Source organism: Gymnoscopelus braueri (genome assembly GCF_963280865.1).
Source record: "Gymnoscopelus braueri genome assembly, chromosome: 12".
Classification (NCBI taxonomy): Eukaryota; Metazoa; Chordata; class Actinopteri; order Myctophiformes; family Myctophidae; genus Gymnoscopelus; species Gymnoscopelus braueri.
Genome location: NC_137614.1, coordinates 2271698 through 2293231, shown reverse-complemented (window position 1 = coordinate 2293231; position 21534 = coordinate 2271698). Strand labels below are relative to the sequence as shown.

At 41.2% G+C, this 21534-nt stretch overlaps 1 protein-coding gene and 1 long non-coding RNA gene across 2 annotated transcripts in view; both read left to right on the top strand.

Moving 5' to 3' along the window:
* The window catches only part of LOC308096711, a 776952-nt gene that overhangs the window by 727820 nt on the left and 27598 nt on the right, over nucleotides 1-21534 (top strand). The window lies entirely within an intron of this gene.
* Nucleotides 1-21534, top strand: part of LOC308097579 (glutaminase kidney isoform, mitochondrial-like) — a 57168-nt gene that overhangs the window by 8799 nt on the left and 26835 nt on the right. The window contains exons 3-6 of the mRNA XM_080445436.1: nucleotides 9541-9659; nucleotides 17133-17262; nucleotides 18909-18988; nucleotides 20335-20498. Of these exons, the coding sequence (XP_080301562.1) occupies nucleotides 9541-9659; nucleotides 17133-17262; nucleotides 18909-18988; nucleotides 20335-20498 (493 nt within the window). The remainder of the gene's footprint in view (nucleotides 1-9540; nucleotides 9660-17132; nucleotides 17263-18908; nucleotides 18989-20334; nucleotides 20499-21534) is intronic.

Genomic DNA, 21534 nt, shown 5'->3' with positions numbered 1-21534 from the left:
CTGCACATACCACCCGTTTCTAAATTGCACATATTATGCCGGTCGTGGAGTGATTTACAACCAGTGCTTCCAAACTTTGAATACAACATCATCATGACTGCACAAAGTTTACTGACAGAAGGTTTTCTCATGATGATTGATTGAATACTTTATTAACAGTTTGCAAAGTACAGAGGTACAGAGGTACAGTACTGTTAGGTAAAAAGCCCTAAGGGCTTTTTCCCACTGTGGTCCTATATGTATTCAATACATAGAAACACATCAGTGGAGCTCCCTCTGGTGTTGTGCCCGTGGGTGTTTCTCACACTTTTAAGTAATTAGACCGGTACATGGGCACTGGTCCCTTGAGTATCTTGTAGACTAAGGCTCATTGCAAGTTGCTGTAGGCTACTCTGTCCTCTACCCGGACCATCCAACCCTAGCATAATGAGCAGGGTTAGGTTAGGGTGAGTATAGGTGTGAGGTCTGGTAATGGAAGGATTAAAGTGAAAATGGGCCCTGTGCAAAAAAATCACCACAGTTCTGAGACTTGTTCTGCGCACAAGTCTAGGCTACTGTTAGTTAACCAGATGAGATAATTAGACTCACCAGAGCTGCGGTCGAAAGAGAGAACACACTTCAAAAGTGTCAACATTGTGTAAATCACAAGCACATGGCTTTCTTATCGTAAATACAGTATGAAGTTTTGCCAAATTCTTGCGTTTAATCAAAGTCCGTTGTTTTGCTTGTCAAATGGCTTTGATTGTCAGAGATCGAATTTCCTCCTACAACTGGGAGGCTTTCAAAATAAGAGTGTATTTTATTTTACACAATCTGCCCAGTGGAAGTAGATTAAATGGACAGAGGGGTCTCCGACTGACTAATCGAAAGGTGGCAGTCCCAGGGCCCCTGTGCTTGTGCACAAGCCATATTCCCTCCTTGTCTGACTAGCTTGTTTTGAGAGGTCTGTAGTTTAGATTTTAGTGCCTTTGAGGTGCTAGAGTACCATGAGGTGCATTATAGTCAAAATGACATTGGATGAGTGCTCCAGCAGTGTCCTCAGTGACATCATGACAACGGTGGCTTTTTTTCAAAACAAAGTCTTAACAGAGACAAAGAGGATAGTCCAAGCTTTACGTATACTGTAGGTGCAATTCATTCATTCATATTGGTGAATTTATCGTTGTTTAATGCGATCAGATAGGACTGTTTCATGAATGAGCTGTCAATGGAGTTGTGTTGCAACTTCTAAGATGCAGATAGCATCTAAGTTGCTTGCGGCTAGCAGTGAACTAAAAAGTGAGCACTTCTTGCATGTGAAAAACGTCTCAGCGCTGTAGGGCCTCATGTGGCTCAGATGCCACTGGAGCAGTGATGTAGTGATGTAACTAAGTACATGTACTCAAAAATCCTCAAAAGTGTATTCAAGTACAGTACGTACTTGAGTACACTTGTGTACTTGTACGATGCGACGTGTTGTGAGCTTGTAGATCTGCTATCTTCGAAAGATTTTTATACATTTTGGACATATGATAGCCTGACTTGTGAAATAGGACATTCAGCATAATGAGTACTTTTACTTTTCGTACTTTGTGATGCCCATACTTTTGTACTTTTACTCAAGTAAATTTTGATTACAGAGACTTTTATTACATTGCAGTATTGATACTTTTACTGATGTAAAACAAGTGGAGTACTTTTTCCATCACTGCACAGGAGATACTAGTCCCACTCAGGAGTGAATAAAGGCCATCTTGTGACTCTGGCAACTCAGCTATTTTCATAGGGAGGCTGTATATCTAGGCCAACAGGAGAATGTGTGTGTCACACACACACACACACACACACACACACACACACACACACACACACACACACACACACACACACACACACACACACACACACACACACACACACACACACACACACACACACACACACACACACACACACACACACACACACACACAGTAAGTCTGAGGATGTTTCTGTGTTAAAGGGCTGTAATACCGGTATGTCTACATTTCTTTTTTTCTGTTAAGGGTCATTCACAGTTTCCCACCAAGCAGTACAGTATATCTACACTGTAGTATATGCAGTGGTGTAAAGTAACTAAGTACATTTACTCAAGTACTGTACTTAAGTACAATGTTGAGGTATTTTTTTGTACTTTTACTTCTACTCCACTACATTTCAGAGGAAAATATTGTACTTTTACTCCACTACAATTACATTACCCACTTCAGCCCTATATACATTTCGGCCACTTGGAAATAGCCGATCTACAAGCTCACAATGCGTCGCGATGCGACGCATTGTGAGCTTGTAGATCTGCTGTTTTCAGAAGATTTGTATACATTCTATACATTAAAACACTTGTGAAATGGGACTTTCTGCATAATGAGTACTTTCTACTTTTAGTACTTTAATTACATTGTTTTTTTATCAATACTTTTGTACTTTTACTCAAGTAACTTTTGAATTCTGGACTTTCACTTATAACAGAATATTTCTACATTGCAGTATTGATAGCCTACTTTTACTTAAGTAAACGTATATGTATAATGTATAGATTCTAAAGTATAACGATAACTACATCATTCACCATTGTCTTCATTATAAGTTGTGGTGTGGAATTACCCTTTAAAGACAGAAATGTCTGGTGACTATAAGATCATATTTGAATGGTTCTCATGGTGGTTCTCTCTGCAGAAAACCTGAGCATGTATTAGCTTTCAAGTTCAAGTTCCTTTTTATTGTCATTCATAACAGTCATTTACATCAGAGATGCACAGCAGGACAAAATTACGTTAAAAACGTCAACATCAACTTCAACTAAATTAGAATAAACTCTTAAAGGACGACGTCACCCATTTTCAACCTATCTTCATATAATTGGGTCTTCACTAATGCTCATAATATGGTAAAAAAAAAAATCTACTCGTCTGTGTCTCATTGATGGGCTGTGGACAGTTCAGTTCACAGCCAGATACTAACGCTAATGTATCCGGTAGGACACACAAAAGAGACTCTCTGTGTCTCCTACCGTAAATACATCCGATCATCAAATTATTGGCTCGGGAATGCGACAAAAACAAAAAAATCTCCATGAATTCAAGTCTCCATGGGGTGTGTAATTGATAGGAAATAAGTAATTTTTTGGGTGAACTACTCCTTTAACACAGCAACTGAACGGCCTCAAGTGGGACCTCTGATCCAGAACAGATTGTGAACCACTGATGAGTAGATAAAGTGCATATTAATGATGTGTGAGGATGATGTATGCTGGTAATGATGTGTGGAAGGCCTCCTACTGTTGGCATCAGAGGGACATTATTATACTTATCATCGTGGACAAAGCACAGCCGTTAGGAACGCGGAGAGAGATTATGGGCTTATTGAACGGCATTTGCCTTCCTTGTCAACACTGTGATGGCATGATGGCACATTAACTGCTACAGTGAATGGACCCTCACTAATAATAATGGTGCTACCAGCTCAGCTAAACTCTACTCACTTTATTTTGTTTTCCACTGCAGCCCCAAGCACCCCTACATTCCATGTCAGCACCCCTACAAATGAAAAAATAATAATAATACAAATAAATATAGTTTATTCGTGAGTCAGATAACTCACAAATAGATTGAACCAATATTATAGAATGAGAATACAAGCGTGGATCCAATATTCTATCTTGGCGTTCTGCTCTGGCTCTGCTAAATTTTTTTCTCTGCTCAGCACAATTGGTCAACCATCAATAACCATTAAGAGCAGGGAGATAGATATATAATAACAACCCCCCATGGGGAACAGAACCAACAGCAGAGCCCACTGTGGTGCTGGGGTGGCGGTAGGAGCAAACAGCCAAATAACAAACCAGAACACACAAAGCGGAAGGAACGCAGAATTTAGGTGAACTTAAATAACCCGCCCAATTGGTCAGCTTTTGCGTATGGGTCTTGCATGACACTGTATACAGCCACATAGTATGCATGTAACCTCTCGAGTGTACGTATACTGCCTGAAGTAACCTCGCAGGCTACGTATCATTTAAAACAAAGTCCCTGCACGTCACGTCACAGGTTTACAGGTGTAAAGAAGTGGGTGAAAGGTTAGGATAGTTTTCAGGAAATAGGAGAGGAGATAGATAAGATAGGAGAAGATAATAATCTAGTCCAGGATATCTTGGGTCCCCGGCATTAATGTGACCCCACCAGCAGGCAATCGCAAAGAAAGATAGCCCTTACATGATAGAACATCTGCAGCATTCTGAGAGAGAGAGAGAGAGATAGCATGGACAACAAAACACAGGAAAGATGCAGGTCAAAACTATAGAAAAAGTGCTCGGAGCACAGGTCTCCACCAGGTCAGGTAGGTTATTGTGGGCCAGCTATGTTCGGAATTCGCCAATCAGGATGGAATATGAAAAATCGGACGGATCCGTCTTCATCACTTGACTATAGAGATAATGTGTACCAATTTGCGTGATGTTTGGACAACATTTTTAGAAAAAAATCAATACATGGTTTTACAAAAGTCGGCCTCTGGTGGCGTTATAATAAGGCAATGTTAAAATGGTGGCATTTGTTCCTCAACAGTGTGAATGTGCGTGCAAAGTTACACCACAATCGGACATGCGTTCATGATTTGTGGCATTTTGTTCAAAACGGGCCACTCTTGCAAACTGTAGTCAATATAGGATGGAAACTAAAAACAGATCGGTCTTGATCACATGGCTATAGAGATCATGTGTACCGATTTGCGTGTGCATGTGTTTTACATAAGTCGGCTTCCTGATGGCGCTATAAAAGGCAGATGTGAAAAATGCAGGGCAAAGATTTTTCCTTGGCCTCTTCCTCGGCCTAGTGGGAATGTGTTAACCAATCTTAGCCAATCAGGATGGAATATGAAAAATCTGAAAGACCCTATTTCGTTTAAGGACAATATAGATACTGTGCACCGATTTGCGTGATGTTTGGACAAAACCTGTAGGAGTAAATTTTTGGGGGGCAGAGGTTCTGCTCTGGCACCCAGGGAGTGTGTGTGCACAGTTTCGCTGCGATCAAGCCAACGTGAATAAGGCACAGGCCTTCATGCAAGAAAATAAATAGTGTTGCCTGCTGTTGACATAGTCCACGTCAGCTGATGCTCATTAGGAAAGGTCATTCTGACCAAAGATAGATGAGATGAGTTTTGTAACTTAATAATATCAGTGCACTTTTGTTTTGAGACACTTTAAATTTCTAACTCTCCTTAATGGGGCAGGGGGTGACCTATTAGTATTAATAGTTATCCAGTGACTTCCCAAACCTTTCAGGCCCCCTAAAATAATCATATTTGAACTGGGGACCCCCCACCCTGACAAGCACTTGGAATTGTAGGAGTTGAGGCATTACATATTGTTTGACTCGGTTCCACAGATTAATAGTGAAAATAGCTGAACTACAAACTCACAACACCTCGCAATGCGAGGTGTTGTGAGCTTGTAGATCGGCTATTTTAGGTAATATTTGACAATTTGGCCAATCTTTTTAAGTCTCTAAATTGTCACTTAAGAAGTGTGCAAAACCCTGTATACACTTATTCTGTACGTTGTTTGTTAACTGTTAACTGAGTGAGAAAACAATGCACATTAAGCTAATCATCTGGGGACCCCCCAAAATCATTTGACCCCCAGTTAGGGAACCATTGATATAGGAGCTAATCCCCCCTAACGCTAGGGCGGTCACGATCATAAAACTGACGATTGTCATTCAAATCATTGTGATTAACGGTTTAAATGTACTTTGCATTGAAACAAATAAAATATGTTTCTGTTGAGCTTTTAGGCTTTGTTAACAAACAATTCACACAGCAGATACAACTTAAATATACAAAGTAAAATGACTGACAATACCAATAATCAAAATATTTGTTTTATTATGGCCAAAACAGGCCATATAATTGTATACTTTCACACAATGCGTGGTAAGCTTGCAGATCAGCTATAAAGAAATATTATCATCTCTTTCGGGGTGGAAACCTCATTATGTCAAAAACTGTTACATTTCAGGATTCCAATTCTAAAGCATCAAAAGTAACAGATCTACAAGCTTCGTTTCAAGTTTCTAGCTTGTAGATCTGCTACTTTTGCTAGAAAGTAGAATCCTGGTGATCCTAGAATCACTGTCACAACCAGCCATAAAAAATTATGATGAGAGGGGGTTATAAAAAGCAGAGCTATGGAACCCGCCCCCATCCCCCCAGCAAATCCTACCCTGAGCCTCAGCAGTGCTTCTCAACCTGTGGGTCGGGTACCCCAGGGGGTTCCTACATGATTATTATTACTTTTCTTAATTGGGGGGTGTGAAGTGACAATTTAAGGACCTTTAAGACCTTTTTGATACCTTAAAAAAAGAAGGAGAAAAAAAGAAAAGAAAGAAGACCATTACTGCATCAAAAGTAATCAACAAACTATACTATAAAAACGGTCAATTTGTCAAATGATATAAAAGAGAGGCAATATTTATCTGTGGAACCGAGTCAAACTAAATGTAATGCCTCAACTCCTACATTCCAAGTGCTTGTCAGGGTAGGGGGGGGGCGGTCTCCAGTTCAAATATGTTGGGGGGTCGCGGCCTGAAAAGGTTGAGAACCACTGTGCTAGAGCATACAAATACATGTGTGTGTCTCTGTCTCTATAATAGAATCAGTATAAACCCTGCCAGGGTTTCATTGAGGCAGGAGGAGCTGGTTTGACAACAACAGCTCAGTGGTGCTTAGAATCTGTGACCATGAGGTCAGGATTCAATCCCTGGCAAAGTCTTGAGTCATACCAAAGACTATAAAAATGACACCCAATGCCTCCCTGCTTGGCACTCAGCATCAAGGGTGTTGGGCTGGGGGATAAGTCACTGGGACATGATACCAGCGTCATGTCCATGGGGCACGGGGTGTAAGTTTGTACATCATGTCCAGGGGATGTACTGGTACTGCATCATGTCAGAATGTCATGTGTTGGTGAGGTGAGAACCCAAACGCAGGACAGCCAGGCAAGGTGGTGTTCAAAACCCATTAATGGGTGTTTTAATAAAGAAGACAGGTGAACAAGAACATCTCCAGACTATAGTAGGTGACACAAGACAATCCCGATTCACTAAGCTGTTTACACCCATATTTTGAGTGTAAACAGCTTTATGGTCTTAAATGGGGGCGTGGAGCAATGCAAAGAATCTTCCATATGAACACGAGCTCTGACCTTCAGGCAAAAATGAGGAACAACGGGGATCTGCACATATCAGGGATTTACACACCCCTTTGTGTCGTTTTTTGCTTAGAGAAAATACACCCTCCTTTAGTCACTTTATTTACACGTTATTTACACTGATATTTACGACCAACTTAGTGAATTGGGTCCAATGACTCAACAAGGACTGACCAGGGCACAAGACTGTTATATACACATGAGGGGTGATTACAAATTAGATACAGCTGGAGCAAACAAACATAGAACCAAGAAAACAAGACCAGGTAGCAATACATAGAAACACAAGACCTAGACTCTACAATGAATGACACAAAAGTCTGTCTTTGTCACACACAGGTTCGAAATTATTTTCCTGTGCTCCATCATTCATAGTTTTCAGAAGAAAAAAAAAAGCATTGGGGCACAGAGAAGGAGCGCAAGGAGAATATAGGAAAGAAACTGGTCAAAAGAACAATTAAAGATATGTACAATAAATAATAAAATAATGATGAATGAACGTCAGGTGTACAAAGATATGTAAATTACATAATGTTGAAAGATAATGTATGTACAGTACATATCAAAGACATTTGACATACTAGCAGTGGTGTTAAGTAACTAAGTACATTTACTCAAGTACTGTACTTAAGTACAATTTTGAGGTATTTCCAATTTTCAGTACTTTTACTTCTACTGCACTACATCTCAGATCCAAAATTGTACTTTTACTCCACTACAATTGTTTGAAAACTTTAGTTTCTAGTTACTTTGTAGATTTTGATTATTTTTACAAAACATATATTAACCACTTCAGTCCTTTATACATTTCGGCCATTTGAAAATAGCCGATCTACAAGCTCACAATGCGACGCATTGTGAGCTTGTAGATCTGCTATTTTCAAACGATTTGTATACATTTGAAAACTTGAAATGGGACATTCTGCACAATGAGTAGTTTTACTTTTGGTACTTTAAGTACATTTTGATGCCAATACTTTTGTACTTTTTTTTAAAGGAAATTCTGACTTCTGGAAATACCAGACTTCTACTTGTAACAGAGTATTTTCTACATTCCGGTATTGATTGACTAATCCGGAAATTGAGTACTTTTCCCACCACTGCATACCAGCATCATGTCCAGGGGGCGTACACTACAGTACATCAAGCTGTCTCACGCTACAGAAACAGGAGATGCTATCTATCTTCTGTCTTGACCTATGGGCCACATATGGCTCTGTTACCGTTGCTTCCCAAGGCTACTCACTTTACTTACATAATATGTTTAGTGTTCTTGTGCTGGGGGGGCAGTGTCCGGTGGCCCAGTGACATACATTACATTATATTACATAAGGCAAACACCACTATGGAGTGTGAGCTCACTCACTTATCACTTATTTAGAGCAAAGACAACAGGCCAGTGTGGAGGCTCTCGTGAAATAGAAACTGTCTGATAACTTACAGCATGAGCCATGGCTGGCTTACATACAGTCCCTCCAGACTGGTTTACAGCCCCTCCACGGGAACTTGTGGTGACTCTTAAATTAGACATATTCTGCCTCATTGTATTTCTATTTTGACCACACAACCTGATGGCTATTTCTCATTGTGCTATTTGACATCGTTTCCCTTGTTTATTCTTTCCCGTATGACTCTTTGCTTGCTGTCAAGGGTTGGTGTTGCAACATAGATATAGATTCCAGATATTTAAAATAGAATCTAAGAGTTGCTTGCGGCTACTTGAACCCTAGCATCCCTATTCTGAGGAGAACTTTAGCCAAAAATTGCAGATCTACAAGCTCACAACTGATAACGTTGCGAGCTTGTACATCGGCTATTTTCGGCAAAGAGATTCGGTGTAGAGGGGAAAAAGAGCAGACAGAATGAAAGGTCAAGTTTACTAAATATTGAAGGATAAGTGGTTAAACCGTCGACTTATAAATAAAGAAGATGAATCAAACATACACTGATGATAGTGCTGTCAAACACGTCTATGAAGCTATCTATGAAATCTATGAAAAAGTTTAATCTGCAACACAATTGTATACAATATGTAGTGGGGGTGGGGGGGGGGTCCCTGCTTCATCTCTCTCTTAGCTAAGGGGTCCTTGGCCTGAAAAACATTGAAGACCCCTGGAGTAAACAGCAGACACAAATGGAAACACCTGCCACTTCCCCCCATCTTAGCAGGGTCCCACTTCCTCAAATATACTTGGCACCTTTTTGACCCAGCTAGCATCGTACGATATTGTCATCTCTGACCTTGTGTGTTATCTGTGTGTGCGTGTGTGTTAACGGTGTGTGTGTAAACATGGCCTCACTCTCACCCTCCGCAGGCTTTGAAGAAGACAGGTCTGTTGCCCACTGACCCCCGCCTGCGTGACACCATCCAACAGATGCGCCAGTCGTCACGTGACAGTGGACCGGTCATCATCGACCACGAGCTCTTCAGGAAGTGAGAAATGACTTTGTTTGTTGTCTCCGCCAGGCCGAAAGGCATGGCCGAGACCATGTTTTGTTTTGTTTGTTTTTCTTAAATGTATAAATATCTCAAATAATGTCAATAATCCCACACACTGCTCTCGCTCTGAAGCATCGCATTTATTCAGACACCAACAGTGGTCCCCAGGTTGATTCTTAGTCAGTGTGGTGGTCCCTCGTTCACAATCAGTTGAAAACCCCTGATCTATTGTCTTACAGAAATTATAGCATCATCATCTTACAGTATATAGAGAGATGTTTCTCCCATTCTGTGTGCACAGGTGTGAGACAATCACACTCTCCTGTAGGAGTGTCTCTCAATGATTGTGTGTGACCTGTGTGTGACCTGTGTGTGATCTGTGTGTGACTGATCACCCTATAACCACACATGGATGATTCTGTGTCATCATGACATATAGACACACCACAATGTCAGCACAACACATCATTTACATAGCGTTGTGGTCGAGCAGAAACCTCTTCTTATATGAACTTTTTGTGTTTTCTCGTAAATTAACGCCCTACTTGATCATACTACAGCGTCACACAAAAGCATCAAAACGCTTCGCGCCACGTTTTGAGCTTGTAGATCTGCTACTTTTTATGCTTTTGAATTTGAATCCTGAAAAGTAACAGTGCAGAACAGAACACAGCTAGGAACTGTAAACTTTGGCTTTGCAGCTTTCATAAATCATTCAAAAATGTGGGTAATGTACAAAGTGTGTCTGGACGCACCACCTAGAGTCTTAATTTAGTTGAACACTTACATCATGACATGCCATGGACTCTCATCATTCAATCCTTTGGCGAGTGCAGTTTGTAAACTATATAAATCCAATAAACTCCCCTTCTGCTAAGAATTTCATCAACGTTATCGCCTCTCACTGGCAGAGTCACTTTTTCAATACCCTGGAAAATGAAAGACGAGATGTCATGTTTTAAGCCAGGGGTGTCAAACTCATTTCGGAGTGAGGGCCGCATTGGGGCGAAAGGTGACTTGATTAGGGGCCCTCGGCCAGTTGCCGACACCCACCCACGCTTTGTGCTCGTTCACTTACACCGCCTTTCACTGGCCTTTTCCAACCTGCTGTCTCAGTCATTGCCATAACTAGTATATCACTTTATGAAATTGTGTGTTAGGAACAAAAAAACAGAAACAAATGAATTCAAGTGTCCATGGGGTGACTAATCGATAGGAAAAAAAAGTCATTTTGGGGGTGAACTATCCCTTTAAGAGGAAGGAGGGGAGTCATAGGTCGTATGTTTTTACTTTTCTGAAAACCATGTTGGGGGCCGCATTGGACCTCTTTGGGGAACACATTTTGCCAATAAAACGTGAGTTTGACACCCCTGTAAATGTAAGCCATTAAAATGTGCTGGTATTTCTATTGTTCCCAACTGGTATCGTTCCAAAGTAGTAATAATAATAGTATACTATAAGGGCGTAAGTAAATACAAACTGTATCATTTAAGTATGTTTCTACGCCCCACTCTTGTAAATCCAGTTCATTCATGGTGCCACATTGTGTCAGGGTGCCCTGCCTGGCCCCTAGTGTTGGCTTCAGCATTGTGTGAGAGCTGCTTCAGAAATGTTCTGAAGGTTTAGCATGTGTGACTGAGCCGGGAGGTTAGGCAAGGTTAAGGGGTGTTGTTGGTTTTGCACGCTCAGCCAGAGGCCTCTGTGTGTGTGTGTGTGTGTGTGTGTGTGTGTGTGTGTGTGTGTGTGTGTGTGTGTGTGTGTGTGTGTGTGTGTGTGCGTGTGCACGTGCGCGTGCGTGTGTGCGTGTGCGTGTGCGTGTGTGTGTGTGTGTGTGTGTCTGTGTGTGTGTGTGTGTGTGTGTGTGTGTGGATTGACAGAGACAGGAGTTTTATGGCAGACAGCTGCCACAGACAGAATGTATGTATGCACACAGCACAGAAGGTTGGGGGGCTACGTGGGGGCGCAGGGGACAGGTGGCACTCAGGTTGGACTTCAGACAGAGTGGTTTATATTAAAGCACTCAGCTTATCAACCAGCCTCTATAGTGGATCGCCTAGCTTTCTGCTGCCAGCCAAACAGCATTATTTTAGTAATGGTCAAACATGGGTTAATGAATAGACTCTGGGTTACTGGGTTACTCCTGTGACCTCTCTGTCTGTGACACAAGTTACTAGGCGACATGGTCAGACTCCCAGCTCTTCATTAGAACCTATATTGGCCTATAGATAAGCTATAATTGTACCTGTCTAAGACCAGTGGTGGGGAAAGTACTACATTTGTTTTACATAAGTAAAAGTATCAATACTGCATTGTAGAAATACTCCGTTACAAGTAAAAGTCCCAAATTCTAAATGTAATTGAGGAAAAAAACTAAGGTATTGGTATCAAAATGTACTTAAAGTACCAAAAGTAGAAAGTACACATTATGCAGAATGTCCCATTTTGATAGTTAATAGTAGTTAATGGTCAAATATATACAAATATCTTGTAAATAGCAGATCTACTGTACACGCTCATTTTCAAATGGCCAAAATATAGGACTGAAGTGGTTACTGTATGTATGTTCTTGCAGTGGCTCGCTTGTCTTCTTAAATTGGTGAGGTGACACAGTTTTCCCTTCCCAAAGAATGCTCAAGAGCTCTCTATAAATATCTATGTACAGTACCTTAGAGAAAACAAACTCCTTTTATTTTTTTCTGTTGTTGAAAATATGAATAATACAACCAGGGTTGTGCTGTGGATTCTTTAGCTAGTGGAGCGCTACGTTGCATGCACGCGCAAGTGAGTGATTGCTGATTGAAATAAACTCTTTAATATGTAGGCCTATGTATTAACCCACAATATACTGTATATCAATAATTGTTATTCTATTTACTTGCATAATGGGGAAACTTTAGTGTTGCAGACGTCACCTCTATAATTTAATTAGCTCATGAATCCATCAGCCACTGTTATCCAACTCTTTTGACTGCTTCAGACAGAACATTGATTGATTGATTGAATATTTTTGTAGACAGAAATGTAAACACAGCGCGAGTACAGTCAAACACTTTGTCTAAAAGGATAACACCAAAAAAGTCCTTGCTGTCTTGTTTCCATTGGGGTCCTAGGTATTCAATTCATCAACATATAAAACAGCACCAAACATTCAATATCATCACAATATAAAACACTATATGTACAGAGTAGGAAAAAAGGGGGGTGAGGGTGAGGGAATGGGGGTGAAGAAAGGGGGGGGGGGGAGTGGTCGCCTGTCTAAGGGAGAATTGATACCTCCCCCTTTGGCCTCCTGAAAGGCGAATTTTCAGGGCTGTTTTAAAGGAAGCCAGTTATCAAATTTTTTTGAGGGATGGGGTCAGGGCATTCCACACCTGGGTGGCAGTGCTGTAGAAGGAGAATTTACCCATGTTTGTTTTATGGGTGGGTGGTACCAGATCGTTGTTTACGCTCCCTCTAGTATTGTGGCTGTGGGTGCCGCTAACGTTTTGGAGGTATTTAGTCAGATATGCGGGTATCGAGGGCATTGAGGGCAAAGTCGCATTGACTATTTTGAAAGACAATCCCATTTTTTGTTGTTTAACCCTGTCTTCTACCCTGAGCCATCCTAGCCTAGCAACATGTGTGGGAAAAAGGTGGGTCATGGGCCCCAGGCCGAGAAGTAGTCGAATCAGTTTGTTTTGGGAGGTTTGAAGCTTAAGACCCATGCACACTGTACGATATTTGACCCGATTTCACTGTCGGGGATATTTTTTGGTGCTCGCCGACAAAACCACCGATCTCAATCAAGATCGGGCGTTCCTCGGCAAGGTGCTGCTCGCGCAGTGTGTAAGGTAGCCTACTCCGAGAAGATCCACCCCGATAAAATGCGGTCGGCGAGGGGTTCCCGACAAGTTTAAGATTTCAAACAGGTTGGATATTTGGGGCTGTCGGACCCGATCTAGAGCCACGCTACAGGCAATGAGAGCACCGGGGCTAGTCCTCCCGCATAGAACCGCAACATTACCGTCCAGACAGTCCTGTATTAAGTTAAACATTATAAAACAGATTGAGAGAGTGAGCGAGCCTGCTCGAGGATGGGGCTGTTTTCTTTGAAAAAGCTATTTTCAAAGAAAAAAAACAACATTAGGAAACAAGGCCAAATAAGCAACTACACTTTAGAAATAAGAAAAAACGCAACCACCAATATTTTTTACAAGCAACTCGCTTATAATAAGAGGACATGGCAACACTGCTTCTGATCTGAATTGCACCGTGGTTAACTTTTTGAAACGTTTGTTTCAGAGAGAGAGAGAGAGACATGCAGAGAAATAGAGAATTATTAAATGTCAATCATTAGCGTCCTGTCTCGGTCTCGCGCATATATCACGGGCCTTTCACGTTTTCGTGAGACGTTTGTAATAAAAACAAATGTATGTATTGGTTTGGGATCACATCATGGTGAAATATCTTGCAATGAGTGAACCCCTGTCGGCGACCAATCAATCGTGCGAGAACCACAACGATATATATAGCCCGATTTCAAGAGAGAAACTTGTGCAATGTGAATTGCTTAACGATCTGTTTACTCGCCGACCATTTCAAATGTCGGGCAGTGTGTAGGGGCACTTTGTCTTTAGTCTTTAGTGAGATGTTGGAGTACAGGAGGTGCAAGCATAGTCAAAAAGCGGTTCCTGAAAGAGTCCTGAGAACACTTTTGTTGACAAAAGAGAAAATTCTGCCCAAAATTCTGTTTCTCTGATTTACTCTTTTGATCACCTTTGATTTACTCTTACATCTGACACCTACAGGCTACTTAGCAGCTCACACAATGGACCATTGATATGCATCCAACCAGGTATTCAAGCTGTGACACTCAGCGTCGATCGGCAGGAGGTGCGAAAACTGTGAATGGTGCACGTGCGGGCGTGTGTGCGTGCGTACCTTCAAAGCTAGTGGAGCTGCGCTCCGCTAGGCTCCATCGGCAGCCCACCCCTGAATACAACCTCTCTCTCCACTATTCCCAGAACTCACACTTGCATCACCTTGGATTAGTGAGTAGTTGTGAGCTATGGCCAGTTGGGACTGAATGTTCATTCCTTTCTATTGAGACCATGTTCCAAATAGAACCTTTATAAATAACAACAGGATGACATGACTCATACACTGCATGCTGCTGTAGGATAACCAGTGGTGGATAAAGTACTCACATTTTTTAACTTAAGTAAAAGTATCAATACTCTGTTACAAGTAAAAGTCAGGAATTCAAAGTGTACTTGAGTAAAAGTCCAAAAGTAATGGTATCAAAATGTACTTAAAGTCCAAAAGTAAATGTACTCATTATGCAGATGTCCCATTTCACACATTTTCAGATGTATAAATTGTATAAAAATCTTTTGATTACAGATCTACAAGCTCACAATTGTGAGCTTTGTAGATCGGCTATTTTCAAATGGCCGAAATAGGGCTGAAGTGGTTAATGTATGTTTTGTAATAATAATCAAAATCTACAAAGTAACTAGTAACTCAAGTTTTCAAATAATTGTAATGGAGTAAAAGAACAATATAAGTACAAGCTCAAAATGCGTCGCTTCGTGACGCATTGTAGGCTTCTAGATTGGCTATTTGGACTGTTTCTGAAAAATTGTGAAAGCGAAAGAAGTTAAGTCAGTCACTGGGTTTTAAAAAATGTAATAGATTGAACGAATGAAAAGTATTTAAGTGACACTATGTAACTTGTTTCTTTTTTTGATTTTTTGGGGGGGTTTTATGCCTTTATTGATAGGACAGTAGGCTGACAGCAAATGGGGAGTGACATGCAGCAAAGGCCGTCGGGATCGGGACTCGAACCCGCGACTGGACCGCATGTAACTTTTTTTAATGAATACAATGTCATTTTGTCCAATCTGAATGGTAGAGTATGTTAATACATACAATTGGGGTTTTGTCTCCCTGCTCTTCTATTGAGACATTTGGATCGTGTCAAAGGTCACGTCTCACCTAGACACAGGATCTGACACGACTTTTCAGAGGTTAAATACTGGAGTTAGTTATACACACTTCACACAGATAAGAGGGCAGTCTGTTATACATAGTGGTGGAAGAAGTACTGACCTTTTTTACTCAGTAAAAGTATCACCTCAACGTACAAGTAAAAGTCCTGTGTTCCAAATGTACTTGAGTAAGAGTACAAAATATTGGCATCAAAATATACTTAAAGTACCAAAAGTAAAAGTAGGCTACTCATTACGCAGAATGTTCCATTTCACAAGTTTGTCATGTATAATATCGTTTGAAAATTAGATCTACAAGCTCACAACGTGTCGGAATTTTGGAAAGCGACGTGTTGTGAGCTTGTAGATCAGCCAAAGTAGGGCTGAAGTGGTTAATGCAGGATTTGTAATAATATTAAAAATCTTCAAAGTAACTAGTAAGTAAAGTTTTCAAATAATTGTAGTGGAGTAAAAAGTACAATATTTGTCTCTGAGATGTAGTGGAGTTGAAGTAAAAGTATTGAAAATTGGAAATACTCCAGTAAAGTAAAAACAAACCTCAACATTGTACTTAAAGGTAGGGTAAGTGATTTTCTTTGGTTAAAATAAGTGTTAAATAGCTCTATATTCTGATACTACTCATTGCTATAGAGTGTTCAGTAAAAGGAGTCTCCTTGTCTCTCCAGCTCTTTATAAAACAGAAAATGCATTTTCGTTTCATTTCCAATTTTATCCAATCAGGATAGAGAATTCAATCAGGATATTGATTAAACAAGTGAAATTTGAAGTGATGACACTAAGAAATGAGCAGGCAAAATTGGAACTGGAACACTATAAAAATGAAGCTTAAAAATGGGTACTTTCTCCTGATTGAGATTTTGACACCTACCGGAAAATGTATTTTCTGTTTATTAAAGAGCTGGAGAGACGGGGAGACTCCTGTTACTGAACAAACACTATATAGCAATGATTACTATCAGAATATAGTGCTTTAACCTTTTAACAAAATACTTTTTGTTTTAACCAAAAAATATCACTTACCCTACCTTTAAGTATAGTACTTGGGTACATGTACTTACTTTACACCACTGGTCATACAGTATAGGACCAGGCTGTACTCTGAACAATAAATACCCAGTGTGCCGGGATATCTTGTTTTAATAATATTGAGATTGTCTGAGCATGTGAGACAAAGGCTGAACGAGATAACAAGACAGTACGGTCTTATCTATCTAGGCTCACACAATGTTCAAACGCTTCCAGCTAAAGCACTAAAATATGTGAAGAAATTAAAGCAGATGTCTCGCCTACCCCACACTTTTGTTTTACCTTCGCAGTTGCATAAATAAGTCCTGTAGAAATGTCACATCACAGGTTTACAGGTTGTGGAGTGGGTGAAAGCTTTTTTTGTTCAAGCTTTACTGTCTATGGTCTGTACACACATCACTCACAGTATAGTAATTGTCGCCTAAAAAGGTTAAATTGTGTCTCCTCCTAGGTGTGTGGGTAACAACATCATGCTGCTGACCAAGGCCTTCAAAAAGAAGTTCATCATCCCAGAGTTCCAGGAGTTCAGGAAGGGAATCAACAAGATGCACGCCAGTGCAAAGCTGCAGGACTCAGGGCACGTGAGTGGTCACCACCACTGCATGCCTGGTGGCGCGATTCTGGGCATGTTATTATTATAGGCAAACATCCAAAGCAAAACAGACAGACAAGGAGGGAGACCACTGTACAATGCAAAAAGGATTTTACACATATCACTTAGTGCTTATCTATAGGCATACAATACAGTGTTGATTTCGTCGACTAAAGATATGACGAAAAGGTTTTGTCTACTACCTTTTTTCGCTGACGAAAACTAAATAAAAACTAAGCTATAATGACAAAAATTAAGACTAAATATATTGACAATTTCGTCAACAAATATAAACTAGACTATAATGTGAGGGACTAGTGAAGCAGAGATCCAGTAGAACTAAGACAAGTCATTTTATGTTTGGTTGCGCTCGGGTGTTGTGTGAGCTTGTAGATTGGCTATTTTCAGCATGCAACCAAGTATAAAATCAGGCATTTTAGTCGACTAATTCAACTGTAGATTTAGTCAACTATAATCTTATGATATTTAGTCGACTAAAACTAGACAGTATAACATTTCAGGTGACTAAAATATGACTAAAACTAAATGTAATTTGATTCAAAATAACTGAATCAAAATTTGCTGTCAAAATCAACACTAACACAATATGAACAAAAAAAGGTCTTAAAAACATGCAGACTACCCAGGCAGCACGTTTCGAGTCAAAAGGTTGTGGGTTAGAATCCACCGTGGTGCATCTGGCTTCGTCGAGCGTCTACACGAACACAAGTGGCCCGTGTTCGGAGGAGGGAAGCCTGACAGGGAGGGTACAATTGTCACTGCATGTAATCCTACAGGCTGGGTGGCAGCACCTGTCAGCGGGGAGTGTTGGGCGGGAGGAGTAGGACGAAGGCTCTACGCGTCCTCCCGGTGGGGGCTCCTCACTAGCAGGTGAGTCAGTAGGATAAAACAGCAGTGACAACACAGAAATGGTGTGGGGAGAAATCAATTGGCATAACGACTAAATTGGGGGAGAAAAAGTGGTAAAAAAAAAAACAGCTCTTCCTCAGGCTGTAAAGGGATGGGTTTTTGAAGACATTATAATCCTTTGTTCAATGTACAGTGTTCTGTTATGCTTTGGATCTTTGCCTTTGTTGGAGCCCTCGAGGACTCTCCTGTGTTTTTGTGTGGCATGTTATTATAGACAACATCTTAGACAAGATGGATAGACAAGAATCTTCAGAAAATGTCAACATTTTCAATAAAATAGCTAAAATGGCCGATCTACAAGCTCCCAACGTGTTGCATCGTGAGTCTTGACACTATGTGAGCTTGTAGATCAGCTACATTCGCTATTCGTTGGCCTACACGTGGCAATAAGCCTTGTAAAATCTTAGTCTTTCAGTCTTAGTCAACAAAATTAACACTGTTATAGGCAAAATCTTTCATAGAATCTTCAGAAAATGTCAACATTTTAAAAAAATAGCTAAAATGGCTTATCTACAAGCTCACAATGTGTGCAACGAGTCTTGACACTATGTGAGCTTGTAGATCAGCCATATTCGCTATTCGATGGCCTACACGTGGCACTATAAGCGTCGCATTCGGTCACATTTACAGTATGTTCCTTGAGTATCCAAGTAGTGCCACTCATAAAGGCCATGTGTGCTGTGAATCTCTTGTCTTTCTGTATAGGTAGCAGATTACATTCCTCAGCTGGCTAAGTTCAGCCCTGATCTGTGGGGCGTGTCGTTATGCACCGTGGATGCTCAGAGGTAACGGAGCCTCTGGAGTTCTTCCTTTACAGGCCACGTGTCCACAGACAGCATTCTATGAGCCGAGGAGAGGAGGAGCGCTTTGGATATCATGTCCATCTGCGTCATTAGCACAAATACCCATAACTGAAATAACGGTATAGGGTTGGGATCCTTTCTCCGTTTTTAACGATTCTGGTTAACTACCAGAGTGATAGTGTAATAGTGTGAGACTACTGCCAGTGATTTACTGTACCTTTGAAAAATCATGGAATATTCTCTGTGACCACCGTAATCACGGAGATCGCCTCATTACATGCACAGGGATCTTGTAGTATAGGGGGGGGAATCTGCTTGCATTAATCCATTGCACAGCTGTGGCCATTTGAATGTGGCTTGTTTTTGCCGTACAGCAAGAAGAACAGAGATATAGCCATTTCCCCACAGAAAATAAACAGGAAGTAAACAAGCTTTAATTTTTTTAAATGACAATGCCGGGTCTGTCGTCATCAGGCAATGAAAGCATCATTCATAGGGTAGATAACAGCGCCACTGGTGGAAAACCACTGAAAATGTCATGTGCCGTGGCGGAATTTGACAAGAAATCTCATCGTTGGCAGACAAAGAGTTAACGGTCCGATTCCTTAACGGTTCCCTTTAACGACTCCTATAGGGTGTTCCAAATGGATCCTTACAGGTCTGTAACTCTGAGAGTGTACAAATGAAACCAAATTGCGGGTCAATTTTGTTTCATTTGTACACTCTCAGAGTTATGATGGTCCTTGAAATGTACAAGTTTGAGAACTACAGTACCAATATTGTAATTGTATTGCAGACGTGAAGTCCACATACTAGCTCTGACAATGTGATAAAACCAGTTCTGGAAAACGGTTCCAAATGTGATGGAACTGGTTCCTCCGTCTCCTCCGGCTTCTCGGTCTCCTCCGTCCCCCGGGTCCCAACCCTACTGTATGTCAGACACAGCCAGGAGGATCAAAACCCTGACATTGATGAGCAGCTCTCCTCTCCACAAGTTGAGCTGTTTTCTGTTGAAGCATCCAGGGCGCCATCATGCCATGAATGTGCTGAAACATCACACTCTGGGAAGAGGAGTGATCCGGCGTCTTTACCATACAAAAGCATGGCAGAAAGACACTGGCAATTAAAAAACGAAATGCTTTCTGTGGACCCTTATGATGCTTCTGTTTTGCGTTCACTGTTTCCTTAACAATCCTCTTCTCCTTTGGCCTCTCTGCTCTCCATGTGGTGTGTGTGTGTGTGTGTGTGTGTGTGTGTGTGTGTGTGTGTGTGTGTGTGTGTGTGTGTGTGTGTGTGTGTGTGTGTGTGTGTGTGTGTGTGTGGTGCAGACATTCTGTGGGCGACACCAAGATCCCGTTCTGCCTGCAGTCGTGTGTGAAGCCTCTGGAGTACGCCATCGCCGTGCACGACCACGGCACAGATCTGGTGCATCAGTACGTCGGCAAGGAGCCCAGTGGACTGAGGTTCAATAAGCTGTCGCTGGATGAGGAGGGTGAGCTGAGGACTTTTAACATTTAACAACTTTTTGTCAAAGAGTGTTGATGTGAAAAAGGTTCTGACCTCTGAATGACGTCATATTGTAGTTTGTAGCCAGCCAAACTGAACAAACTTTGCCTGTTCTAGGTGTATATGCATTGGGTTTAAGAGTCTTTTTTTCCCTTCATTTACCCTGGGGAGGCTGGCTGAGCACGAGTACTCTTTAACACACACATACGCGTACATCTATTTTGTAAACCGGTTACGCAAAGACCCGCCCCCGCCTGCCTCTTATTGGCCAGAGCTCGTTGCCTTGTCAACAACTTGGTAACGGCCCCTTCTGTGACGCACGCGGAACTGCCTCTCAAATGAGCGGACCGCGTTAAATAACTCCCAAACCCCTGTAGCACCAGATGTCTCCGTGGAGAGAGAGCTTGTTTCACCCATGTAGTTAGGGGAAGTTAGAATCTTTTTTTACCAATCTGCAAAATAAATGCTTTCCAATAACTTTCTTCACAAATGTGTTCATAAAGGTGTCTACTAAACACCTCTCAATTTGTTCCAACCCAACTCCCATGGGAAACTTCATGGGAGCCAATCAAAGTTAGGATACCCGGAGGGCCTGGGCAAAAAACTGGGGAATAATTACAATTGGCCAATATGAACTGGTGGGATGTCTAATTATGGGTTTGTGGGGGTCCTGAATCCATTCCAACCATTAGTTTTTAGTAAAAGAAATACTCCTGGCCATAAAATCGGCCATATGCAACTTTACCTTTTTAGTATCATTTGCACACATGAATAAAAATAGTAATTATCATGTAAAATAAAGAATATAAAAAATGGTCACAGACTTCCCAGATTAAAGGAGAGATCCGGACATTTTAAGTGTTATCTTTGATGTGTCGCTAATCACTCCAGACTGAACGACAGATAGTCCCCTGTCGTTCAGTCTGTCGACCCCCTCTGTTGGCATAATGGGAGCCCGTGTAAGAGTGAAAATCGTCTATTATAAGCGATACAAAGTTCGTTTTTTCTCTACTACTGCTCAT